A 14,929-nucleotide genomic window follows, 5' to 3' on the forward strand; every position below is an offset into this window, starting at 1 on the left:
CGCCATATCGCGAGATTTCCAAAGCTGCGCAGGGTGACGCTTCAGGCGGTGTAAGTAAGGATCTGTCCACCGCTTTATCCGGTAAGAAAGACCGTGACGACTGTTGGATACGATGGCGGCAGCGGCTACTGGAGGAACGGTTACCGGGGGTCCGACGACTGGCCAGGCAGGCGGGAGCACGTCGATCGGCAAGAAGAAAGACGGCGGCCCGTCGGCGAAGTTTTGGGAGAGTTCAGATACGGTGTTTCAGATGGACGCGGTGCGTCAGTGGATTATGAAGCATTACAAAAAGGTTAGTGCTAGTGGCTAACCAGCTACAGGGCTAACGGTCCTCCAACACGTCTGTCTTCTTCTCCGTAATTGTATAACATGGTAACTAGCTGGATACCAGCCAGATTATCAGTTGAATCGCTGCGCGATCATTTCCCCAGGAGCCGTTTAAACAGCCGCTATAGGCTAGCTTTAGCCTACGGGGCCGTCTGCAGACAATACGCAGCCAGGCCGTAAACAAGAGGCGACTTTTTAAATGGGAACCTTAACGCATGGGTGGTTTGGCCCGAAACCTCCCCAGCTCGTCTCAGCCGAACCAGGACGTGCAGTTTGGCCCGGCGGAACGCGTACAGGTGCTGCAGGCGGCTCCTGGTGTCTTATTAGTTCCGGTGCTGAGAACAAAGGGATCTGGCCGCCGTGGGCGCTGCACCGCCGCTCCGGTGTTTGTTGTTGGAGATTTTTTTCCCTGACGGAGGGTGAGGGGAGCAAGACATGGGGTGAGATTTAGTGGGTGATTTGAGCTCCTAGTCTGGTCTGATCGGTGTGTTTGGACGCGGACTCCAGTTCTGAAGGCCCCTGGATTTCAGTCATTTCGGTCGAAATGGGCCCTGCCAGAATGGGTACCTAATATGAATCCCTAAAAAGGGAAACCTTTTCTCTTTCAAAAGATACAAACTGTAAAAAGATCTAGATGCCATTTCGTTCATTTTATTTTTAAAAAAGCAAGTAAAGGCATAAGAGGATCTTAAGTGTTTACCCGCCAGTCCTTTCGTCATGACAGCGAGTGGGCGGGGCTCCGACACGCAGATGTTCATCACTGTCTGGGGGAGTCCAACCTGCCTGTTCTTCATCACTGTCTGGGGGAGTCCAACCTGCCTGTTCTTCATCACTGTCTGGGGACCTGCCTGTTCTTCATCACTGTCTGATTAATTTTTTTTTTAATACTTGATTGAAACGCGAAATAATCTTTTTGTTATTGTTGCAGGGCTGGTTTTTGGTAACTTCCTTGCATAGGAAATATACAGAACTGCTGGTGTTTTGGTAGTTTTCTGTGTAGGATTGATGGGGGGGATTAATGGGAATCAGTGATTCCCATTAAATCTTGTTAAAAAAAACACTCATTCTTCCACAGTTCTGACAAATCTGGACCAGAGGGCAATTAACCTGTATTTAACGGTTCTGTTCAGATAGTGTATAGTTTTGTATCATGTTTTTCATCAAGCAAATGAATGCAGTTACTGTATTGCACAGAATTGCAGGTGTGTGTCCCACGTGGGGATGTTGATGTGTCCCCATGTCCCTGTCCTCTGCAGTATGTCCAGACGGACTCCCCCTCCAACAAGTCCTTGGCTGGCTTGGTCATGCAGTTGCTGCAGTTTCAGGAGGATGCCTTTGGGAGGAAGATGAACAACCCCGCCCTCACCAAACTGCCCGTGAGTAATTAGTCCACCTCCTTTTCCCCGGCTCCTCTCTCTTTCTCTCTCTCTCACACACACACACACACACACACACACACACACACAATCACACATCATTTTCCAGGAAAGGCAGTAGTATTTAGAACATAATTGTATCGATCTGGGTTGTAGACCCAATATGATGTGCATTATGCGCGTATTATGGTGATGTGTGGATGTTAAGAGTTCCGTCCGCATCGTCTAATTATACTGCATGTCACGCATTTCCTACCTTCCTTCCTTGTTCATCAGAACAAGTGTTTCCTGGACTTCAAGCCTGGAGGTGCTCTGTGTCACATCCTGGGCTCCGTTTACAAGTTCAAGAGTGAGCAAGGCTGGTAAGTGGTGTAGGGGGCTGGGGGGTGGACTGTGGGATGGCCCCCTCCCCCTCTGTGGGGCGTGGTGCTGAGTGTCCATAACCACCCGCACCCCCACTCCGTCTAGGCGCAGATTCGACTTCCAGAACCCTTCCAGGATGGACAGGAACGTGGAGATGTTCATGACTGTGGAGAAGGCCCTCGTGCAGGTTTGATCTTCATTCTGTTAAAGAGCCTGCTGACTTTTACCATGATGTGGGATAATGTTCAGAGCTGTGACAGTCTGCCTTTTAAATACAGGACTATATCATTCTGTAATCCACCTCATATAGTCTTACTAAAGTCAGGGCATCTCAGTAGATTGCACTTTCACCTCACCTCTCTATAGTTGTGGGTTTGAATCCCACCTCCACGTGCAGTTAGGCTCATTGCGGTTCATAAATTGCTCGCTTTGTCATTGTGAGTGCGTGTGCCCTGCAATGACATCCTGCACAGATTATTTCCCTGCCATGTCTGCTTGGAATAGGTTCCAGACTCCCTGTCATCCTGTAATAGATAAGAGGCTGGAAGATGGATGTGTTTGCTGTATTTTTCCATATTCATCGGGGATAAGTGCTCAGAAGAAACATTTTTAATGTGTTTCTGGGACATTCTAACGGCAGGTCGTAAAACTCCCATCCCAAATGTGCTTTCAGAACAACTGTCTGACACGGCCTGTTGTGTTCCTGACTCCGGACATCGAGCAGAAGCAGGCGGCTAAGCTCAGGGACGTCATCAAAAGACACCAGGTAGGTGGCTCCAGCGGATCAGGGGGCATCAGGGGGCATCCGGGCACATTCTGGCATGGCGGGGGCCTGTCACAAGCCATCAGCCATTTTCCACTCTACTGAAATATCAGTGTTCTGTGGCGAAGAGGTCTGCCCCAAATTTAGGATGAAGGTCTTTAACATCATAATAATCTAATTGCCTAGAAAACGTAAGCCATCTGTCTTTTTCAGTATTTCATAGATCTACGGCTAATTAGATAGACTAAATATAGTTGTGACTCAGGCTTTGAGATGTCTGTAAACGCTTATTTAAGGTTTGTGAAAATTTGCCTTGTATTCTTTTGACTTCCTGCGAAATCCTTGCTGTTAAACCTCATCTGGTTGAAGAAATTAACTGTGCTGTGAGCAGGAGACCTTTCTGCCCCAATAGATGTCCCTCCCGATTGTTTTTGATGTTGTAGTAGTAGTTGGACCCTTAATAATAACAATAGTCGTTGGTTAATCGTCTTGTCTTTGTGTCCCAGGGCTCAATCACAGAGGAGAAGACCAAAGCCACGCATGTCATTTATCCCTCTCCTGCCTCCCTCGATGAAGGTCAGTGCCGCTGGACGGAGGGGGGATCCAGGGAAGGGGAGCCCCCACTTAGAGGGAGGCCCCCTGCCTGTTTGATGCGTTAACGGGAGAGGCCAGGACGGCTGGGGTCACTGTGTGCCGTCAGCCTGACGTAAGCCGCGTTGACGGCCGACGCTGATCAGGTTCCTCTCTCCCTTGCAGAGGAGTGGCTGCGTCCTGTCATGCGTAAAGAGAAACAGGTGCTGGTGCACTGGGGGATGTTCCCTGACAGGTGAGAGAGAGTGAGAGAGAGTGAGAGAGAAAGAGAGTCTCACACACCGGCAGGAGGGGGGAATGTTCACTGACAGGTGGGGGGGAGACAGAGAGAGTCACACACAATCACGACAGATGACGTACAAGATCTATGGCAGAGGTCGGGATTCCTCTGTGCTCAGGGTTCAGGGCTTTGGTGCTGTGCTGCCGGCCCTGGTATACAGACCGGTGATCCTCTGGGTTCAGGCACAGACCTGGAAAACCCCCCCACTGTGGTTGAGGGCAGGCAGCATGGGGAATAGTGAAAGTATGTAAATGAAGCCCATACCGTATGATTGGCAGAGTCGGCTGACCAATGAGTGTGACGTACCGTTTTGTGTTCTGCATGTAGCTATGACACGTGGGTGTCCTCCAGCGAGGTGGAGGCAGATGTGGAAGACCCCCCAGGCGCCGAGAAGCCCTGGAAGGTCAGAGTGCTTTGAGTCTGCTTGCCCCCATCCTTTGGAAGGTGGCTTGACCTCCTGGCAAAACTTGCGTCTTGTTCAAACACCTGGCAGTCAGTGATGATGAGTAAAGCCCTGTGATTGGTCAGAGTCATGGAGCAGAGGTGTATCCGCAGGGCTGTGGTCTCTGTGTCACGTCCTGATTGGCTGCTCGATCTCTGACCTTTTCCAGGTTCACGCCAGGTGGGTCCTTGACACCGATGCCTTCAATGAGTGGATGAACGAGGAAGATTATGAACTGGATGAGAACAAGAAGCCTGTGAGCTCCCGCCAACGCATCTTCCCACGTGAGGAAGAGGTACGTCCCACTTCTGGCCAGGGGACCCCAGGCCCCCTCTATGCTGGGCGTAGTGCCCCAGGTCGCCGGGTTCCCTGTTGAGCCCTCTCACGCCACCGGGGGGCGTGCTCCTGCGTCTGCTCTCTGTTTCATTCCTCTACATCTTCACGGTGCCTCCGTGCCTTTGCTGTCTGTCCCATCGCTGTCAGCCATTCCACTCCAGGCTCCTCTTCGCCTCTCACCGCCTCCGCTGTGCTCGTCCCCCCCATCCCCCCCCCCCCCGGCCGCCCGCCCGCCCGCTCCCCCCCGCAGCTCCACCCCATCGCTCATCGCCGCGCTTTTCTCTCATCCTCCACCCCACCCCCGGCATCTGATCAGTCTTCCCGTACACCTGATCGCAAGGACCGCAAGGCGGCCAGCAGCAGCAAGAAGAGGAGGCGGTCTCCGTCGCCCCAGGCCACGCCCACTGAATCCCGCAAGAAGGGGAACAAGAAGGGGTATGTCCCATTACTGCCCTCTGCTGGCAGATACAAGCAGAGACTGCATGTAGGTTGTAGTCAAAGTGAACTTTATTGTCATCTTTCCATAAACAAGTATACAGATAAATCGAGATGGTGAAGCTCAGACTCCACAGAATATACATATAGTTGAATTTTTACACAGAGTGTAAGTAGACAGAAGTCAGGAGATACTAAGAAAAACTAAGTGGACAGAGAACAGAACAAGACAAAGAGTGAAAATGAGCTGAAGTATTTCAAGCACAGTGGCAGTCAGTGCGAGCGGCTTTCTGGTGCGGGAGCACAGTGCAAAATAAGATTTTGTGCAGTATGATTTTTGTGCAAATACAGTATAAATACAGTATATTTGTGTGACGTTACAGTATAAATACAGTTTGATATCGGTATAATATCAGAGGGTGTAGCAGCAGAGTCAGTTTAAAATGTAAAAACAATAGGAAAACTGTGTAGGTCATGTGGGTTAGGAGAGGGTTGATTGGAAGACCCTGTGGGGGCAGCGTGGTGTTGAGAAGCCTGACAGCGTGGGGATGAAAACTGTCGTGCAGCCTGGCCGATCTGGCTGTGATGCTGCAGTATCTCCTCCTGGATGACAGGGTGTGAGGGTGTGAGGGGTCCTGCACAATGCTGCAGGCTTTTCAAACACTCCTTGTGGTGAATGTGTCTTGTAGTGATGGGAGAGGCACCCCGATGTAGATCCTAGTCTCAGATTTTGCGGCTTAAAAATATGACCGAACCAGTGGCATGTGTTGATACGCAGGACCCCTGGGCAGTACTACAAGCGCAGAGGCCACCGGGGAGAGGAGGAGGAGCCAGAGGAGGACCTGACCAAAGACATGGAGGACCCCACTCCCGTCCCCAACATGGAGGAGGTCATCCTGCCCAAGAACGGTGAGCCTCCTGCTCACAACGTGGGAACTGTGCGACCTGGCCGCCAAGCTGGCTTCGGGTTCGATCCCTGCGTCCCTTTGCTTTCTGGGCCTAGGTCTCCATGTCCGGGTTGATACTGGCTGTCAGAGTCGTTTCAGTCTAGCTGTGTTTTCCTGCCTTTCCCCTCGTCGTCTTGCTTAGTGCCCATTGTCGTCTCGCTGGCGTGATGAAACGTAGCGAAGCCCCTCGTATTTTGCTTGGTCTCTGCAGTGAATCTGAAGAAGGACAGTGAGAACACGCCGGTGAAGGGCGGCACCATGACAGACCTGGGTAAGTGCGACGCCCCCTAGTGGCCGTCTAGTGGTCGCTTCTGCAGCTCTCTTGATTCCCATTGTATTATGGGTAATGATGGAAACCATCCGCATTTTTCAGACGAACAGGAGGACGACTCCTTGCTCACTGGGGGGAAGGTAAGACTCCTCCTTATTCCTAATGCAGACTGTATGAAACGTGGGGGGGGGGGAGTGAGGTAGGCTTACTGTGATCTATCATTCCAACCGTCCTCCCCTGCAGGAGGACGAGGAACCGGGGAAGATGGAGATGAACCGGCTGTTGGACTCGGGCGAGGACAATGTGACGGAACAGACCCACCACATCATCATCCCCAGCTACGCGGCATGGTTCGACTATAACTGGTGAGGCGCGTTTCCCATTTACCATGTCTGGGTCGTGTTTACACTGATGGGCTACAACATGGCAGACGGATACGTCTCTGCCGCTGAAGCTTTGCGCCATGTCATACCTGTGTTCATGTCAGCGTTGTTGCGAATGCGTTTGAATACGCGCTAATGCGGCTATTTGGAACCGCGAATAGCGATCGTTTTGTCTTTTATGAGGAACGCTCCTGGTGTTCATGAGCCTGTGGAGAGGCTGATCGGATACGTGTCTCTCCGTCCTGCAGCATCCATGAGATCGAGAGGCGTGCCCTCCCTGAGTTCTTCAACGGCAAGAACAAGTCCAAGACTCCAGAGATGTGAGTGTGATCTGAGGTTCAGTTTAGCTGATTTTCTTTGATTTCCGGCTGCCTGTTCCCTGCCAGCCACACACCGACGCCTCCGTTTCCTGTTTCAGATACCTGGCTTATCGTAACTTCATGATTGACACCTACCGCCTGAACCCCCAGGAGTACCTCACCTCCACTTCCTGCCGCAGGAACTTGACCGGAGATGTGTGCGCCATCATGAGGTGACGGTCGAGAGCAGTGCATGATGGGTATGGGGCATTTCCCCCTCCTTGTATGACCGCAGTGTGATTCCTCCACCCAGAGTACATGCATTTCTGGAGCAGTGGGGGTTGGTGAACTACCAGGTGGACGCAGAGAGCCGACCCCTCCCCATGGGCCCCCCGCCCACCCCTCACTTCAACGTGCTGGCGGACACTCCCTCGGGATTGGTGCCCCTCCTCCATCGGCCGTCTCAGGTACACACCGGACACGGCGGCAGGCGGAGCGGTCGCTGGCCGTCCAAGTCCCCACCCTGACGCGTGTGACCTCCCCCCCTCCCCAGATCCCAGCCTCGCAGCAGATGCTCAGCTTCCCAGAGAAGACCAAGGAGAAGCCGATGGACCTGCAGAACTTTGGGCTGCGTACCGACATCTATGCCCGGAAAAACCCCAAGGTGCATTTCCCTCAACAGACAGCAGGGGGTGCATCATTAAAGTGTCCTTTTGTTTGAATAGGGAAACCTATGTTTTCTATAGTAAATAAACCTGATAGCTGTCAATCAACTGTTGAAATAAACAAAGGGAGTCGTGACATACTTGGGCTTATTCAGACTCACTCTAAATGCAGAATAGATTTGACAGAGGGCCAAATGTTTCACAGCAGAGTCCTGCTGAACTATGTCTCCCCCCCCCCCCCCTCAGAGCAAAGGTGCCAGTGCTGGGCGGGAGTGGACAGAGCAGGAGACCCTGCTGCTGCTGGAGGTGAGCAGGGCAGTCGTGCAGCCATCCCTGATTGGGGAGTCATTTTCGTGCTGTTTAGAGCTGTTCTCTGCCATTAGCTGTGTTGATGGAACTCCATTTCCCATCATGCCACGCTCTTCCACAGGCCCTGGAGATGTACAAGGATGACTGGAACAAGGTGTCGGAGCACGTGGGGAGCCGCACGCAGGACGAGTGCATCCTGCATTTCCTGCGGCTGCCCATCGAGGACCCGTACCTGGAGAACTCAGACGCCTCGCTGGGCCCACTAGCCTACCAGCCAGTGCCCTTCAGCCAGTCGGGGAACCCCGTCATGAGCACCGTGGCCTTCCTGGCGTCCGTGGTGGACCCCCGCGTGGCCGCGGCGGCGGCAAAGGCTGCCCTGGGTGGGTGTCGGTGTGTGTGTGTGTGTGTGTGGTGTCTGGCGCCACCTGTTGGTGAGCTCTGGTGTTACGGCCCTGGTGGTCCTGTGGCGGGCGTGCGGGTGCCCAGCTGACCCGGTGCTTGTCCCCCCTCACAGAGGAGTTCTCGCGGGTCAGGGAGGAGGTCCCCTCCGAACTGGTGGAGGCCCACGTGAAGAAAGTGCAGGAGTCGATGCGGAGCACGGGCAAGCTGGAGCCTGCCTTCGGGCTGGAGAGCAGCGGCATCGCCGGCACGGCCCCCGACGAGCCTGAGAAGCCGGGTACGCTCGCCGCACGCCGTCCGCGCGGTCGGTCCCAAGCACATCTGCAAGCTGGAGCTAAGAGGCTTACGGCTCGCCGATGATCCATGTGTTTACACCCTACCTGCGCATGGGGGCTGGCTGATCCTTCAGCTCGGTTAAACGGCCTGTCTGAGAGCTTCAGATGGATGCTGCTCTTTTCAGGGGGGGTGTGAGTGTGCTGTGCTGTTCAGTGCGTGTCCAGCAGGGGGCAGCAGCAGCCCAGCCACAGAAACCGTAATGGTGGGGGCTGTGGATGTTTTTCTCCATGGTAACACATCAGAGGCTGCTGTCCGTGTCCCCGTGTGTCCGTGTCCCCGTGTCCGTGTGTCTGTGTTGTGTATCTGTGTAGTGTGTCTTTGTCTGTGTTGTGTGTGTCAAGGTTGGATTAGAGCCCATGTGGCAGACAGAGCAGCGATGGGGGGAGACGTGCAGAACCCAAGCCTCTCTGAGCCCTTGCTGCTGTAGCACCATGCTGGCAGCTATAGGACCACAAAGCCTGCAAACTGCCACAGAACCGGACCTGAACTTCTGTGTTTACTGAGACTCCCCGCTACAGCCTTAGGGCCTCACGCCGAGGTTAACCTCTCTGATGGGGCCTCATCCTCAGTGCACCATCCCATCAGCTGCTTGTACAGTCGAGATATGGGGCAGTGAGCATTCTCCTTTACTTTACTCCTGAAAACTTTTCAAATGCGTGACCTGAGTTCGTCGTCGGAAAGTGCAACGTTCTGCCCTCGGTGAGGTTGGGCGCCCTGAGCGAGGTCTCCGAAGCCGCAGCTGTGTGGTTTGATGTTAGCAGCGGCCCCCCCCACCTCTCTGCTGTAGGTGGGGGGCAGGTGAGCTGTGTGAGAGGGCCGATTCTCAGGGCACCGGGTCCAGGCTGTGCATCTTCACTGGTCTTCCACCCGTCACGATGGTCATTAATCTTCCATCCATTCTGTAGCTACCTCCAGCCAGGCTCCTCTATAATGGATGCCTGTGATCTCCGTAGGCCTGTCTAGATGTGTCTAACCTGTAGGCTAAGTCGGTTTGGTTGTCTTCCTTCCTGTGTAGACTATTTGTGACCAGGGACCTGCTTCCTCCTTTTTGTGGATTTGAGTCATAATTTAATTAACAAAGAGAATCCATATTAGTTTATGACCTAGGATATTAAAGTTAGGTATTTAAATGCTTGTTCTCCCTGGTTACTAGGATGACGCTGGTGGGTTAGGGTTATAGGTCTAGCACTCGCTCTGTTAACCTCACGCTGTTGTCAGCCTTAACATGATTTTGTTTTTCTCTGTCCCCCCCCACCCCCCCATCCCCCGGCCTTTTCAGAAGGAGCAGATGCTGAGAAGATGGAGACTGATGCTGAAGCCCAGCAGACTGAAAAGGTAACACAGGTCAGAGGTCAGGGGTCAAGGACAGCCCACTGCCATCTCTTACTGCCTAGTCTGCTGGACTCTTTTTTTGTCAGTAACTTCTTAATTAAAATGGCCTATTTTAAGTTGGGATTCTGACCTATTACCTCATAGCTAGGGCTGTCCCGTATCTCTGTGTCCGTGGGACCCTCCTCACTAGGGCTGTCCCATATCTCTGTGTCCATGGGCCCCTCCTCACTAGGGCCGTCCCGTATCTCTGTGTCCGTGGGCCCCTCCTCACTAGGGCCGTCCCGTATCTCTGTGTCCGTGGGCCCCTCCTCACTAGGGCCATCCCGTATCTCTGTGTCCGTGGGCCCCTCCTCACTAGGGCCGTCCCGTATCTCTGTGTCCGTGGGCCCCTCCTCACTAGGGCCGTCCCGTATCTCTGTGTCCGTGGGCCCCTCCTCACTAGGGCCGTCCCGTATCTCTGTGTCCGTGGGCCCCTCCTCACTAGGGCCGTCCCGTATCTCTGTGTCCGTGGGCCCCTCCTCACTAGGGCCGTCCCGTATCTCTGTGTCCGTGGGCCCCTCCTCACTAGGGCCGTCCCGTATCTCTGTGTCCGTGGGCCCCTCCTCACTAGGGCTGTCCCGTGTCTCTGTGTCCGTGGGCCCCTCCTCACTTGTGTAACTTCCCTCAGGTCGAGGACAAGGACAAAGAGGAGGCTGACAAGCCAGGTGATTCTGCAGAGCGCCCCCCAGAGAGCGAGAAGATGAAGAGCGAGGGGGCAGAGGCGGCAGACAGACAGCAGGAGGATGGCGAGGGGACGGAGGAAAGCAAGACGGGTTTGTATAGTGCACAGTTTACCCTGTGTCTGGTTTTTACATCTGATTGGACAGATTTTCTAAATGGGTGTGGCCTATTTAGATACTTTGTGGCCGGGATTCTGGTAGCAGCTGTAAAGGTCCGGTGGGCCCTGACGTGGCCTTGCGGCTATTTCCAGACAAGGATAAGGAGGAGAGTATGGAGGTCGGAGATGGTTCCAAGGAGCCGGAGGGTGAGGAAGGTGTGAGGAAGGCGGACCCCGAAGTGAGCGAGAGGAACATCGCCACCGCAGCCGCCGCCGCTCTGGCCTCTGCGGCCACCAAGGCCAAGGTGAGACCTCCAGCTGGGCCGGGCCACAACCAGCAAAGTACTTCTTTTGAATTGCTTTTTAGATGTCTTTGTGGTACTAAGTTACTTGTATGTAGTGCTTTTATTACTGGTTCTTTTGTGCTGGTTGATCTGGGTGGTTTATGGGTTCAGTGAGTTGCCCAGTCGTCTGATCCGCTCCCCCATCCCTCCCCTCCCCAGCACCTGGCTGCCGTGGAAGAGCGGAAGATCAAATCTCTGGTGGCCCTGCTGGTGGAAACTCAGATGAAGAAGCTGGAGATCAAGCTGAGGCACTTTGAGGAGCTTGAGACCATCATGGACCGTGAGAAGGAAGCGGTGGGTGTGGGGGTCGCCGGCGGGGTCGGGTCAGCCTGTGTTGGGGGGTGCTTCAGAGACTCGGTACTCTGCGCAGTCTCCTGGTATCTCCTGTTCAACAGACAGCTTGCTATGGTCCTTGTTGCTTGTGAGTTTCTATCAGTAATTTACCTGTAAACCAGTGGTCATTTACTACCTCAGTGTAGCATCGCTTTGCTTGCTTTCCCGAGCTTTAAACGAGCTTTAAGAGCCCAGGTTTCTCCTCAGCAGAACCTCTGCCGCTGTCCTGGAGCATACAAGTGCTCACGCGGATTTTCCTCTGACAGGCGGATTATTAATCACAGAATCCACAGAGCTCAGTGGTTATGGATTTGAGTCAGTCCATGTGTACCTAGTTGTCCCTGACTCCTCCTCTTCCATAACCCCGCCTCTTTCTTCATAACCCCGCCTCTTTCTTCATAACCCCGCCTCTTTCTTCATAACCCCGCCTCTTTCTTCATAACCCCACCCCCTTCACACTCTTGACTCCGCCCCCCCCTTGAACACAGCTGGAGCAGCAGAGGCAGCAGCTGCTGTCAGAGCGACAGGCCTTCCACATGGAGCAGCTGAAGTATGCGGAGATGAAGGCACGTCAGCAGATTGACCAGCAGAAGGCTGCGGGCCACCACGGCCCCCCTGCTGGTATGCATGGGCCCCCACCCCAGGGCTACAACCCCATGCATCACCCCATGGGGTCCCACCACCCTCCACAGACAGGTGAGGGCCGGGCCGACGTAGGACGGCCACGTTTAGCGAGCGGATCGTCTCACCTCTCTTCTGAATGACTTCCCTCATTCTCCCGTAGGTGCCATGGGGGGGCCCGGTCAGCCTTTGCCAGGCCGCATGATGCCTGTAGCCCCTCCACCATCCAACATGCCCCCCATGATGGGTGCCATGCACCCAGGAGCCCCCAATGGCATGTGTGAGTAGCCCACCTGCTCCATGTGAAAGGTGCAGTGCTGGGCAAAATAAGACACTGACCTTTGACCTGCTCACTTGCCCCCACAGACCCAGCCCCTCCCCCTACACAGCCTGATGGGATGTCCTCTGGCCCCGTGGGACCACCAGTAACTGGAGCAGCTCGTGTGCAAGCAGAAAATTGAACCTCATAAAAAGAATAATAATAATAAAACACTGAACCACACTTCCCCTAAACACACACACACACACACACACACACACACACACACACACACACTAAAGGACGTCAATTGGCACATTCCCACCATCGGGGGGCAGCCACGAGGCCACATGGCAGGTCCTCTGTCCTGTCCTCACCAGACACTTGTGCTTTACTCAGTACACAAGTAATTTGGACTCTCTCTCCCCTTGCTGGCCAGCCTTCATGGCTGTGGCCTCTCGCTTATTCTCTATTCCTTTCTCACCACATTTTTCCTGAGTTTTTCATGTGTGTGCTTGCACGTTGTCTTCTCCCCAGTCCTCGTGGCCTTCCTCACTGAGCATCTACCTCTGAATCCCACCGTTGGCTACTTGAGGGCGCCCACTGCTGGTGAGGGCCTGTTGGTGCTTTCGGGTGGCGAGGTCACTCTGCTGTCCCTGCAGCTGTTAGTGTCTGAGGGGTTCCCGCTCCTGCTGTTGGTATGTGTGGACCACAAACCCTTTCTGCCCCCTGCAGGATGCCGTATCACTGAAGCATTTGGACCAAACATCTGTCTTCAGGGCTGTGGGCCACTTAGCCTCTGAATCCCAAATTGATTTATTTGTTTTGTTGGACTGTCTCTTAGCCTACCTCTAAACTGGAGTAGCTGCCATTGCCCTTAAAGCACAGGCAACAGTAAGAACTTTTCCTCTGTAATCGCACCATTAATCCCACAATTCCCTTGGATTGCAGTGTGTTTCCTAAGTGAGATTGCAGTGGGTGGCACTGTGCTCTGTCCCACCATCGTGATTTTCTCACTGCCATGTGAGCTGATTATCCCCCCCCCCCACACACACACACAACAAAGAGCTACCAATGTCCTGCCCTTTAGAGGTTGCTGTCATGGGGTCCTGACCTGCATATGCCACGTGCTTTTTATTTCCATGTGCTGTATTTTATTATTATGGTTATTGTTGTTTTTTTAAGCAATGTCTCTTTTGTTGGTTCGTTCAGTGTTTGTAGTTCGATGTTAAATTGGTACCGAGACTGGCACTGTTGAATAAACGTTTTATATTAACTGACCTATGTGCATGTCTTTGTACTGATACTGATACTAGAAGTCTACGATATATCGTTAATGTATCGGTATTGGACGATGTTCGTTAAAAATCACGATATCAGCATCAGTCTCAATCTTGGTCAAAATTGTTGCCCGATATTTAGATTTTAATCAGTATTTAAAGTTGCCGGCAGCAGAGCTAAAGATGTACCTGCTGGCAGACCTCTGCCTGATCCCCTCACAGCTGGCTGGAATCCGCTCGCTGGCAGGGCTCATTGGCAAGTGTCATCCTGCTCTTTTCCCTGATATAAAACAAGCTGACTTTGGACTTAACTTGGGAGTTTAGTCCCCAGTTTGAGGTGAACCTTTTCCTATAAGCTCTTCCCTTAGGAGCTCAGAAGTCCCAGGTTATTGGACATGGATGACTTCCATCTCCTCAGCACGATAACCTGTGAACTTGGACTTCGACACGCACCATTTATACGTCAACATTTTTCGCTTCTTGCGTTATTTTCTTCTTTAATTTTATCTAAGCATTTTCTGTCAGACTTCATGTTTAAATGGCTTATTGTCAATTGTATTTTGCAGATAAGGCCGTGATAGTGCACTCTGGCCCATCCAGTGCTCGAAGTGGTTCACCTTCAGTACAGCCTGCTGACGGGCGAGATTAGTCAGCTGCCAATCACCGACTGACCCACTTTCCCGTCATCACTCTCGTTCCCATGGAGAGTGACATAGAACACACCATAATAGAACCCATTTTAAGTATCTAAGCCTCATGTGTTCCGACTTCTGGTTTTTCTATTCAGCACAATGCAATCTGTTAGCTTTTGACAATCTATCTACATTAGTTCACACAGCAAACATTGCCCAGAATGTGTCTGTGACATGGTTCACGTGAATTTGTCTGTGCAATTGTTTTTGCAAATTTCTAGGCTACAGAAAAGTTACATTTTGCACCGTGGCATAACATGACGGACAGTCTTCTGTCACGATGTACAGCCTAGGTTTACGTTGCCTGTTTTGGTAATTACAGCTGTGTCACACGTTTTGGGTTGCCGACCCTCCCGGAGACTCCAGAAATGGATCGAGGACTCAAGGAATCTGGGAGTTTTTTCGGTATTTAAAAAAGAGGGTCGTCACAGCTAAACCGTCATTTAGTTAGTCAGTTACAGTTAGTTTAAAACGTACGACACGTTATTGTTTCTGTGATTGCGATAATGAATGTGGTCACATATATTAATGTATTGTGACGCCATCATTTAAACCCTGATGTAGAACAACGCTAGTGATAACTGTCAAATGTGTCACGGTGGAGCACCATCATAGAGTCACACCCCTAATGCAGAGTCTGTTTTATGGATATTTGAAATCGACATCAAACACCTCTCCCCTCCATTTATTCATTTAAATGGAGGATATACTGTGGTGAATTCACAAATT

The 14,929-nt window shown here is 52.5% G+C and overlaps 1 protein-coding gene across 2 annotated transcripts; it reads left to right on the forward strand.

Moving 5' to 3' along the window:
* The first annotated feature begins 16 nt into the window (after positions 1-16).
* On the forward strand, positions 17-13,508 carry LOC111846959 (SWI/SNF complex subunit SMARCC1-like). 2 transcript variants are annotated; one of them, XM_023817722.2, is made up of 28 exons: positions 17-292; positions 1,584-1,703; positions 1,980-2,065; positions 2,172-2,253; positions 2,740-2,832; positions 3,336-3,405; positions 3,586-3,655; positions 4,028-4,103; positions 4,312-4,437; positions 4,795-4,913; positions 5,692-5,822; positions 6,072-6,131; positions 6,234-6,271; positions 6,375-6,496; positions 6,763-6,834; positions 6,933-7,046; positions 7,127-7,280; positions 7,367-7,477; positions 7,725-7,784; positions 7,909-8,167; positions 8,302-8,463; positions 9,802-9,857; positions 10,522-10,666; positions 10,825-10,976; positions 11,175-11,309; positions 11,837-12,044; positions 12,133-12,249; positions 12,336-13,508. In XM_023817722.2, exons 1-28 carry the CDS (start codon positions 113-115, stop codon positions 12,428-12,430), a joined length of 3,213 nt encoding a protein of 1,070 aa, XP_023673490.2. In that variant the 5' UTR covers positions 17-112; the 3' UTR covers positions 12,431-13,508. The 2 variants fall into 2 exon arrangements, with proteins under 2 accessions (XP_023673490.2, XP_023673491.2); XM_023817723.2 differs by having other exon boundaries at positions 4,819-4,913.
* The last annotated feature ends 1,421 nt before the right edge of the window (positions 13,509-14,929 follow it).

Source organism: Paramormyrops kingsleyae, chromosome 23 (genome assembly GCF_048594095.1).
Source record: "Paramormyrops kingsleyae isolate MSU_618 chromosome 23, PKINGS_0.4, whole genome shotgun sequence".
Lineage (NCBI taxonomy): Eukaryota > Metazoa > Chordata > Actinopteri > Osteoglossiformes > Mormyridae > Paramormyrops > Paramormyrops kingsleyae.

Bases quoted from the DNA above. Each gene is read 5' to 3' on its own strand.
- LOC111846959 (XM_023817722.2), top strand. From the start codon at position 113: ATGGCGGCAGCGGCTACTGGAGGAACGGTTACCGGGGGTCCGACGACT. The intron at 8,168-8,301 runs GTGGGTGTCGGT...CCCCCCTCACAG, and splicing joins GGCGGCAAAGGCTGCCCTGG to AGGAGTTCTCGCGGGTCAGG. The intron at 10,977-11,174 runs GTGAGACCTCCA...TCCCCTCCCCAG, and splicing joins CTGCGGCCACCAAGGCCAAG to CACCTGGCTGCCGTGGAAGA.